Source organism: Odocoileus virginianus, chromosome 24, assembly GCF_023699985.2.
Source record: "Odocoileus virginianus isolate 20LAN1187 ecotype Illinois chromosome 24, Ovbor_1.2, whole genome shotgun sequence".
Taxonomy (NCBI): Eukaryota; Metazoa; Chordata; class Mammalia; order Artiodactyla; family Cervidae; genus Odocoileus; species Odocoileus virginianus.
Window position 1 is genome coordinate 10,973,127 of NC_069697.1, and position 12,011 is coordinate 10,985,137.

The following is a 12,011-nucleotide window of genomic DNA, read 5'->3' on the forward strand; positions in this document are numbered from 1 at the left end:
ATTCTGAAGCCAGATTTCCTGAATTCAAACTGTGAGCAGTTTACTTAACCTCTTCCATTCATTAGTTTCTCCATCTTTAACATGAGGATAATAATGGGACCTACCACACGGAATAGTTCTGATTAAATAAGTAAATGCAGCAAAGGGCTTAAGAGTCTCTGGCATGGACTCCCTGATGGTCCAGTGGTGAAGAATCTGCCTGCCAGTGCAGGAAACATGGGTTCGATCTCTGGTCTGGTAAGATTCCACATGCTGCAAGGCAGCTAAGCCTGCACCCCAATGAGAGAGGAGCTCCCACTTGCCACAACTGGAGAAAGCTTGTGCACAGTAGTGAAGACCCAGCACAGCAAAATATATAAATAAAGAGTCTCTGGCACATCATAAAAATGAAATAAATATTAACTATTATTATTTGTTTTGTTTATACTGCATTTTCCTTATATATTTTTCTCAGTAGTTCTCTCTCTATATATAAATACATATTTTAAATCACACTTGCTTATTTGTATGTATAAGCCTGCCTTCCTATATGTTGTTTACCTGACTAGCAAATATGTCTATTTACTGTATTAACACATCTCATGTTGTAGTCTAACTAGATGTTTTTGTTTCTGCAAGCTGCAAGAGTTACTTAATCCATGTAGTGAGATCCTGCTAGATGTGCGATACTACTAAAAGCACAGAGGAGATAGTCATGAGCAAAACAGGTGGAAACTCTGCTCTCCAGCTGCTCAGAGCAGTGAACTCAAATATATTGTTAAATGTCATGCCTCTATCAATAAACATTTCTGAGTAGACACCCCTAAATGAATACTTAATTGTTTAATAAATGATTCATGTGTCTTTCAGCTGGTCTGTTGTATAGATTTTTAAAATAAACTGGAAAGTTGAAATTAAAACAATAAAGATTTAGTAGAAATTACAGTTCTAATATTCTCTTTTCCCTGGGATATGTTCACCCCTCTTGGGAGTCCACTAACTCTAAAAGAGTAATCATGTGAAGGAAAAGTTCTGTGTCAGGAGCCTGACTTCATCTGGAAGGCCAGAGAAGATTTTCCTAAGAAAGCAACATTTAAAATAGAATCTGAAAAGGATGAGTTTGGGATTCCCTAGGCAAAAAAAATAAAGGGCGAAGTGTAAAACATGTAGCCAAAAAGTGTAGCCAAAAGCATGATGTGTTCAAGAAACTAGAAAGGTTCTCATTGTGGATGGAGAGGCAGTGTCCTAAGAGTGGTGGAAAGGTTGTCAGAAAGGAACAGATGGTACAAGGCTTACTATATACTGTGGCTCAGCTGGTGAAGAAACTGCCTGCAATACGGGACACCTGGGTTCGATCCCTGGATCGGGAAAATCCCCTGGAGAAGGGAAAGGCTATCCACTCCAGTATTCTGGCCTGGAGAATTCCATGGATTGTATAGTCCATGGGGTCGCAGAGTCAGACACGACTGAGTGACTTTTGCTTTCACTATAAGCATTTAGATCTTAATTCTAATGGCCATGGGAAACTCTGGAGGAATTTAAAGAGAAGTAACATGATGAAATAATCACCTTCCTGGTTCGGTTTGGTTGATATTTTTCTTCCTTACTGTGGGGGTATGGTGGTGGTAGTGGTGACTTAGTCGTTAAGTCATGTCTGGCTCTTGTGACCCCATGGACGTAGTAGCCCACCAGGATACAGAAATCCATGGGATTTCCCAGGCAAGAATACTGGAGGGGGTTGCCACTGCCTTCTCCAGGGGATTTTCCCAATCCAGGGGTTGAACCCGGGTCTCCTGCGTTGTAGGCAGATTATGTACCAACTGAGCCACCCAGAAGCCCCCTCCCTTACTGGTTACTGCTAAAGACAGGTCTGAAATAGTACAAATCAACAAGGAATTAAGGGGAAAGTCTTATGCAGCAAATTACTGCTTAATACACTAAAAGTAGTCTTGTAATCACGTTGTGAGATTTGTAACAGTAAAAGGGTAGTGTATTCTGGAAGAAGAAAGTAAGATGAGGGCAAATTAAAATTTTAAATATTTCTCTTATTTTGAAAGCAATCTGAGATATGAAACCCAGGAAACAAATCAATACCTACACTTGATGAGGACAAATTAAAATTTTAAATGTTTCTCTTACTTTGAAAGCAATCTGGAACATAAAACCCAGGCAACAAATCAGTACCTGCACTTACACTATAATACATTCTCTCTTCAGCTTACAATGGTTAACACTTACCTTTGAGCATCTTACCCTTGCTCTTTATCATTTGAAATCAAAGAGCCCAAACAATGCTTCCAGTTATGACAAAAACAACATTCATGACAGCAACAAAAACAGCTCACATCATAGCACAGTTCTGAGGATTTTACATGTATTCCCTAATGTAATGTTCACAGTGACTTTACAAACAGGTACATTAATGTCACATTTTTATAAACATGGAGGTGATAGAGTCAGACCAAGCCATACTCATAGTACCACGCTCTGCTCTCTCTTTTAAGCGCCTCTTTTACTGCCTGTTAGGCAGTAATGGGTCCTGTAAAATAAGAACAAAATCACTATCTCATGGGAAGGAATTGTTTGCCCTTTTGAATTAAAAATAACCAAAGTTTAAAAACCTTTTTAAGATGAGAAGCAGGAAGTTAATATTGACTTATTTTTCTGGCTACACAGTTAATCAATTCAATATACTATAATACATACTCATATCTATTATCTGATGTCTGTTATATGTTAATATGTATAAGATCTGAGTATTATACACTAATATTATACTAATATAATATTAATAATAATTATAATATAATTATAATATAATACACTAATACTCAGTGTATTATACTAATACACTGAGTATTACACAAAAAGTAACAAAAAATATAATTTCTGCTTCCGGGAACCTATGCCTATTCAAATAACTAGTATTTCAAAGCAGTTTTTGAGCAGGGAAGTGGTAAGTGAAAATGCTCTTCTAAGAAAATAGTGTAACAATGTAGGTGGGAATGAAGGGACCAACATCAGCTTTATTTAGGAAGTAGCTGTAATAACTAGAGCCCAAGGTAATAATAAGTGTAATTGAAGTGGCCATCTAGAAATGGAGGTGAAGTTATATATTTGAGATATATTTCACTGAAAGAAATGATGGAGCTTCATGTCCAGCTAGAACATAGTGATTAATATTTATACTGCCAAGAGTCAGTGACTCAGAAGTAAAGAATCTGCCTGCAATGCAGGAGAGATGGGTTCAATCCCTGGGTTGGGAAGATTCCCTGGAGGAGGAAATGGCAACCACTCCAGTATTCTTGCCTGGAAAATCCCATGGACAGAGGAACCTGGAGAACTATAGTCCATAGGGTCACAAGGAATTGGATGCGACTTAGCACACACAAATGAGTAAAAGAGCTTTTATTCATTGTTTTTGAAACTTATAGGTAGTAAGTTTTGTCTTCTCTTGATTTTTACATTATACCTAAATTGCAACCAAAATTGTGAGATATGATAGTCCAGCATTGCATTATTTGAATTTCCAACCATCTTGTATTTTGTGTTTAAACTATAATGAAAATCTTCAGGGCACAAATGAAATGAAGTCAGGCCCAACTCAGCAGTATACGGTGCTTGCTCAATGGCTGGCATTTAGGAAGTCCTCCTTGCATGGCTGTTGGATATCACCACGATTAGCAGGTGTTGCCGTGAAATGTGCACTGTGATGTTGAGCCAGTAAAGTGAAAATGTGCCTTGTACCACAGTGGAGCCTTTGGAAAGATCTATGGTACCCTTTAAAAGTGAAGCTTTTAAAATATCTGTACTAGGTTTGCAACTTTTTTCTCATAATATTATCTTCTACTGTTGTATATTAGAGGAATTCTCAAAAGTAGATCCTGAATATTTTTTATAATATGTAAATTAAAGTGTTCACAAAAATATTGCTACATTTTTATCACATGCGGAGCTTGTGCCATATGTACAGAAGGTATTTTAAAATATTTCATGATTGAATTTAAAATCATCTATAATTTAAATCAGAAAAACTAAAGAGTGATTTGATTTTGTTTTGCAGTGACCGGCATGTTGGTAAAATTTATTCCAAATCCTCTTCCTTTCCGGATTATGTTAGAAAGTCTCTAAAGAAGCTTGGGTTAGATGAGTCCAAGGTCAGTATATTATTGCCCACTGTTTCATAAGAAACACAAGAACTTCTATGGGGTTATGGATTGAGATAATACAAAATTGTTTGCCTTCTACTTTTCTCTCATTTGTAGAAAACATCTAAATTATTGAAACCAAACTTCAGTTATCTTAGTCAGTGTGGATAGTTGCTGTTGGATACCTCTAGAGTAATTCCCCTTTTAGGTTTATTCAGGCAAAATCTGCCAGTTCTCAAATCAAAATAGACTTAAAAAGCAAGAAAACAGAACAAATGAGAATTGTAAGTAAAGCAGAAGATGATGATTTTAATTTTAAACTGCATGCCTCTAAAGGCTGTGCTATGCTTAGTCACTCAGTCATGTCCAACTCTTGGTGACCCCATGGACAGTAGCCTGCCAGGCTTCTCTGTCCATGAGGATTCTCCAGGCAGGAACACTGGAGTGGGTTGCCATGTCCTCCTCCAGGGATCTTTCCAGCCCAAGGATTGTACCCATTTAAAGGGTGTATAACTCATTGAAATTAAAAATCTTAAATTCAAAAAGTCTTTGAATGAGAGAATCCTGGAAAGTTGTAACATCATAGGAGGCCCAAGGCAATAATTAAGAACATATTATTGAAGACAGAGAGGTAAGCTGATGGACTGCTGACAATAAATACTCTAACACTGAGAAAAAAGTGACACAATTCAGACGAGTTATTAAATAAATTGTTAAGTTGAACCTGGATCACTTTGGTATTTTGAGTTGATTGTAAATTGAAATCAAGAATGAAATAGGTGGTTAAGGAATGAAAAGGATTTCTTAAAGGAAAAAAATTATACAGGTATGGTTAAGTTATATCAAAGCTAAAGGATATTATTATTTTTGGCACCAATTACACATTTACTCTGTAGTTGTTTATTACTTAAAATGATTAGACTGGTATTAAAGAGCATTTATTTCTAGGATTCAAGAAAAATTAAATGAATTAATATACATAAAACACTGAATACAGTGTTTCTACATAGCAAGTACTTAACTAAATAATACTAGTTTTTATTCTACTTTTTGTATATGTACTGCTTATAATAATGCCATTGGTGTGACTTCTATAAATATTTTTATTGTCACCAAAATGAAGACCCTTCTAGTTTTGCATAAATAAAAATAAACACTGTTATCCTAGTTATTTTATTTCTGTTTTTATTTCTGTTTTTTTAAATATATTTTTAACCAAACTGGTCTTACTTCCATTAGTCTTACTTAGTGCATATATTTATTTCATACTTCAATTCTACTTCTTACAGTAATATTAAAAACATAAACTTAAGCATAATTTTTACCAATATTCTTTTACTTAAAAGTACTTTATCCTTTGCCTGAAATCCAGATAGAATGTCACTTATTTTTTCTGATGGCTTTCTCTTCCCAGGTTTGTCTTTAATAATAACTATAGTAAATGTCTCTTAGTATGCTTATTATATTACTGATTAAAATATTATTACTAGATAATATTTACTAAGCTTCCCTTGTGGTTCAAACAGTAAAGAATCTGCCTGCAATGCAGGAGACCTGGGTTTGATCCCCGGGTTGGGAAGATCCCCTGGAGAAGGCAGTGGCAACCCACTCCAGTATTCTTGCCTGGAGAATTCCCTGGACAGAGGAGCCTAGCAGGCTTGAATCTATGGAGTCAAAAAGAGTCAGACACGACTGAGCGACTAACACACATTTACTGAGGACTTCCTATGTGTTAGTTATTATGCCATAAACATCAACATTATCTCATTTACTCTTCACTAAAACTCTTATGTCAGATACTTATTATTCTCAATGTAATGATCTAGAAAGAGAGCCTCAAAGAAAGGCAAGTCATTTTCTCTTGGTCGAAGGGGCAGAGCTGGAACTTGGGCACATATTCAGCTTCCATCAGAATCTCCACTGTCAGCCACCACTCTGCTGCTGCCGCTGCTAAGTCGCTCCAGTTGTGTCCGACTCTGTGCGACCCCATAGGCGGCAGCCCAGGCTCCCCCGTCCCTGGGATTCTCCAGGCAAGAACACTGGAGTGGGTTGCCATTTCCTTCTCCAATGCATGAAAGTGAAAAGCGAAAGTGAAGTCGCTCAGTCGTGTCCCCGTGGACTGCAGCCTACCAGGCTCCTCCGGCCATGGGATTTTCCAGGCAAGAGTAGTGGAGTGGGGTGCCATTGCCTTCTCTGACCACTGTGCTAAGAAGTGCAATTAAAAACAAAAAAAAAAAGACTAAAGTAGATAAGTATCACCATAAAAAGATGAGTCTTAAATGACTGTCTTTCTTAGTTAATAAAAGGTAATAATAGGACTTGCTGATTTTTCTCTTAAAACTGTTTAAGCTCATTTACAGACAAATGTGTTGAATAAAATACGTGAGGAAAAGAAAAGGGATGAGAAACCCAAGCTGGAAGGGGAAGAACATGTAGAATATAATAAGGTATTTAAAAGGTAGTGGGGTGATAGGAAGCAAATAGATGAGTATGTGTTTTGAGGATTTTTTTGTTTTAATTGTGAAGGGAGAGAAATTAAGAGAATTGTGTCTATCAGGCCAGAGTAGTTGGAAATAGGATAACTTATTAAAGCTGAACTTACATTTGTGATCTAATACAAAATCCTATTGTTTTTCTCTCACATCATAAAGTATCAGTGCTAAAATGAAAGTCTTGACCACATGCGTGATAAAAAGAGATTGATGAATAGTTTTATTTTAAAAATGACATTAATTTTCATGTGAGATTCTAATTCTAAAAATTATCAAAATCACCTAAATTTTAAGTGTTACATATATCAAATTATTTAGAAGATCTTTAACCAAATTTTTAATCATTTATTAACAAATTTTACATATAATTGAAAATGTGGTGATTGCTGTTGATGTGTCTCTGATTTCTCAAAGCACATCTCTTCATAGTCAAAATTGCATAATTAGGTAAAGTGCCTAGAAAATCTCCTAGCATGCTCTGATACTTTCTTAGTCACAAGAAACCATGTAAACCTGTGGAAAGACAAAGAATATTCCCAGACAAAAACATCATTCCAAAGGAGACAAGAAAAGCATGTGCGGGTTGTATAAGTGGCCCATATACAGCAGTAAATATTAATCCTTAAGTCCTGTAGTCACTTGTGACCCACAGCACTGGACATCTCTGAGAGCAGGATTTCTCAAACTCGCCACATTTGGGTAACTCTTTGTTGTGAGAGCTAACTTGTATGTTGTAGGATGTTTTACATCCTTGGCCTCTACCCACTAGGTGTCAGCAATAGCATCCTAATAGTAGCAATCAAAAATAATTTTTTTAAAAAATCTCCAGACACCGACACAAATGTCTTGAGGGGCAGAATCACCCTTGGTTGAGATCTGCTGTCTTCAAGAATTTGTCATTTTAATGATTCCATTAACATTCTCATTGTAAACCCCCTATTATCTTAAAATGCCACTTAATACAAAGAAACTGAGAGTGTGGAAGAGGGGAAAAGCAATGATTCTGTTTTTATCTTTTGAAGACTTCTTGTCAAAATGATCTCCTCCTTGATCTTTAATTTTATATAGCTTTAACCGCTTAATGGTGATATTCTTTCAATCCTGTATAAGATATAGTTCTGTTTAAGAAGAATATTTCGATTTCACCATAAAGCCAAACCTACAATAAATGGTGTGGAGCATGAGCTACTTTACATCTATGAGTATCTTGTTTATAATAGATGGACTTCTTAGAATGAAATTTATAGTAAAATTCTTTATAATTTAGTAAAGCACAATTACTTCTTTGTAAATTATTTATATAGAACTTTACAAAAGTCTAAAATAACAAAATCCTAGTGATTAACTTTACCTTGACCTTAAAAAAAGTTTGGTATTTTCAAATTTTGTGTTCTGTCCCAAACTTTAGTATCTCTCCACATTTTAGCAAACCTCCAAAACTGTCTTTAAGGTTTCATATTATCTTCATGGTCCACAGCATTTTTTTTTCCTTGTTGTGTATTGCTTTTCTCTCTTTCTGCTTCCACATACATGTAATACACACACACATGTGCATGAAAGCACACACACATCCGTAAATTTTTAAAGCATCCGATTTTAAAAGCAATGAAACTACTGTTTGCTAGAGAAAGAATGAGCTGGATCATTTGTCCATAAGAAAAGAAAATAAAAGGAACTTATGTTCTAGAGCTTTTGTGTGTGTGTTAAGGAAATGGCAACCTACTCCAGTATTCTTGCCTGGGAAATCCCATGGACAGAGGAGCCTGGCAGGCTACAATCCCACGGGGGTCACAAAGAGTCGGACACGGCTGAGCGACTTCACTTTCTTTCACTTTCACTTTCTGTGTACAAATAGAAAAGCAAAAGTCAAAGTCACTGAGTCATGTCCAACTCTTTGCAGCCCCCTGGACTGTAGCCCACCAGGGGTCTCTGTCTGTCGAATTCTCCAGGCAAGAACACTGAAGTGGGTTGCCATTTCCTTCTCCAGGGGATCTTCCCAACCTGGGGATGAACCCAGGTCTCCTGCACTGCAGGCAGACTCTTTCCTGTCTGAGCCACCCAGGAAGCCCATATACATATAATGAATATTCAAATAATGTTACTCTCAGATATTGAGAATGAACTAGACAATAAAACTGGTGATTTAATGGGGTCGATGTGTGCTCTTGAACGGACTAAGTTGAAAATCACTAAACATTTAGAACGTTAGTGGAAGTTGGCAGAGGATAATTCAGAAAATTGTCCTTAAATATTTCTCCAGAACAGTAGGGCAAAAGCAAAACTTTTGAGACTACAATCATTTAGTTATTCATCAGCAAATATTTACTTTGAAGAATCTCCAATGTGCCAAGAAACCATGGAAACTCTGGAGCTACAAAGATAATTAAGACCTGACCCATGAGAAAAGAAGACAAGTAATTATAGCATGAACTTACAGTAATAGATACATATATAAAGTATGTATGCCTGGAGTGACTCATGCTGCCTGTGAAGATTTTACTGAGGACATTGATGCATTAGCTTGGTCCTGAAGGATGTGTAAGAATGCATTAAGCAAACAAGATGGGCAGGTAGTGAGCAAGGAACTCACTTCAGATGTGTGTAGTGGGGAGCATAGCTTGTGCAAAACCACAGAGATGTAAGAAACATGATTCTGGACTCAGCACAGTTGAAGCATAAAAGCAAGTGGAGGAGGCAGTGGTGAGAGATGAGGCCAAAGGACCAGGCGATGTGGAGAGACCCAATAAACTTACCTGTGGACATTAAATCATAGATGAATCAATAGTAATCATAATGACTAAGTGGTTTAAATACAAGTGGGAAGACAACCACAGGTACAAGATGCTCATAAACTTTCATGTAGTGATATTCAGTGGTCCCTCAGTATCCTTGGGGAATTGGTTCCAGAACCCCCCACAGATAACAAAATACCAAGGGTGCTCAAGTCCCTTATATAAAATGGTGGAGTATCTGTGGGTTCTACATCTATGGATACTGAGGACTGACTACTTATAAATGATCTACAGTAAATGAGGTCCTCTGACCCTAAAGAAACAGTGAATTCCTGATACAATTTAAATATATAGGTAGCCTGTCATCTTTGGTGATGACATATTCATTATTTCCATAAATATTTCCCGCTGCTTTTTGCAACCACTATAATAACACAGGGCTTCTCTGCTGGCTCAGACAGTAAAGAATCTGCCTACAATGCAGGAGGCATGGGTTCTGTCCCTGGGTCTGGAAGATCCCCTGGAGAAGGGAATGACAATCCACTCTAGTATTCTTTCCTGGAGGATTCCATCGACAGAGGAGCCTGGCAGGCTACAGTCCTTGGGGTCAAAAAGAGTCAGACACAGTGAGCGACTAAGCACGCACACATAACAACACAGGGATACCTCAGATTGTGGGTTCTGTTCCGAAGCACTGCAATAAAGTGAGTATTTCAGTAAACCAAGTCACATGAAGTGTTTGGTTTCCAAGTGCATATAGAAGTTATGTTTACACCATACTGTAGTCTGTTATATATGCAATAGCACTGTATTTAAAAAGCAACATACATGCCTTACTCAAAAATATTTTATTGCTGAAAACTACTAATCATCATCTGAGGCTTCAGCTAGTCATAATATTTCTCCTGGTGGAGAGTCTTGCCTCAGAGTTGATGGCTGCTGACTGATGGCGGTGATGGTTGCTGAAGGTTGGGGTGACTGTGGCAGTTTCTTAAAATAAGACAACAGTAAAGTTGACTCTTCCTTTCACGAACGATTTCTCTAAACATGCAGTGCTTTTTGCTAGCATTTTACCCACAGAACATCTTTCAAAATTGGAATCAAATGTCTCAAACTTTGCTTTATCAACTAAATTTGTGTAATATTATAAATCCTTTGTTGTCATTTCAACACTCATCACAGCAACTTCACCAGGAGTAAAATCTCAGGAAAGCACTTCTTTGCTCTTGCATAAGAAAAACAACTCCTTATCTGTGAAAGCTTTATCATGAGGGTACAGCAATTCAGTCACATCTTTAGGCTCCACTTCTAATTCTTGTTCTCTTGCTATTTCTACCACATCTGCAGTTACTTCCTCCGCTCAAGTCTGAATGCCTCAAAACCATCTATGAGAGCTGGAATCAGCTTCCTCCAGGCTCTTGTTACTGTTGTTATTTTGGCATGCTTCCATGAATCATCAATATTCTTACATCTAGAATAGTGAATACTTTCCAGAATGTTTTCAATTTACTTTGTCCAGATCCATCAGATGAATCACTATTTATGGCAGCTATACCCTTACAAAATGTATTTCTTAAATAATAAGACTTGAAAGTCGAAATTACTGCTTGATCTTTGGGATGCAGAATGGATGTTGTATTAGCAGCCATGGAAGTAACATTTTAGTCTTGTTGTGCATCTCCATGAGAGCTCTTGAATGACCAGGTGCTTTGTCAGTGAGTAGTAATATTTGAAAAGAGTCTTTTTTTTTTTTTCTGATCAGTAGATCTCAACAATGGTCTTAAAATATTCAGTGAACCATGTTGTCAACAGATGTGCTAACATCTAGACTCTGTTGTTCCACTTACAGAGCACAAGCGGAGTAGACTTAGTATAACTGTTGAGGACCCTAGGATTTTGGAAATGGTAAATGAGGTTGGCTTCAAAGTCCCCAGCTATATTAGCCCTTGTCTGACAAGAGATTTCAGCCTGCCCTTAGAAGCTTTAAAGCCAGGCATTGAATTCTCCTCTTCAGCTACAAAATTGCTAGATGGCATCTTCTTCTAGTAGAAGGATGTTTGATTTACACTGAAAATCTGTTGTTTGGTGTAATTATCTTAGCTAGATCTTCTGGATAACTTACTATAGTTTCTACATCAGTACTTGTTGCTTTATGTTGCTCTTTTACGTTATAGAGATGGCTTCTCTCCTTAAACCTCATGAATCTGCCTCTGCTAGCTTCAGACTTTCTTCTGCAGCTTCCTCAACCGTCATAGAATTGAAGAAAGTTATGATCTTGCTCTGGATTAGACTTTGGTTTAAGGGAATGTTGTGGTTGATTTTATCTTCTATCCAGACCACTCAACTTTCTCAGTCAGCAGTAAGACTTTCATTTTCATATCATTGATGTGTTCCATGGAGTAGCACTTTTTTTTCTTTTTTGGAAGCAAACCAAGTCTCTATTGACAGATGAATTGATAAACAAAATGTATGAATATACAACTGAATATTATTTAGTATGAATATATAATTGAATATTTAGTATGAATATACAATTGAATATTATTTAGTATGAATATACAATTGAATATTATTTAGTCTTGAAGAAAATTCTGATACATGCATGCTACAGTATGAATGAATGTAGGAGACTATGCTAATGACAAAAATGGCATTATGTC

The 12,011-nt window shown here is 36.8% G+C and overlaps 1 protein-coding gene across 6 annotated transcripts in view; it reads left to right on the forward strand.

The window, feature by feature from the left end:
- METTL25 (methyltransferase like 25) overlaps positions 1-12,011 on the forward strand; it is a 121,804-nt gene that overhangs the window by 82,170 nt on the left and 27,623 nt on the right. For all 6 annotated transcript variants that reach the window (XM_070454285.1, XM_020913319.2, XM_070454284.1 and 3 more), the window contains one exon: positions 4,043-4,136. In XM_070454285.1, the coding sequence (XP_070310386.1) occupies positions 4,043-4,136 (94 nt within the window). The remainder of the gene's footprint in view (positions 1-4,042; positions 4,137-12,011) is intronic.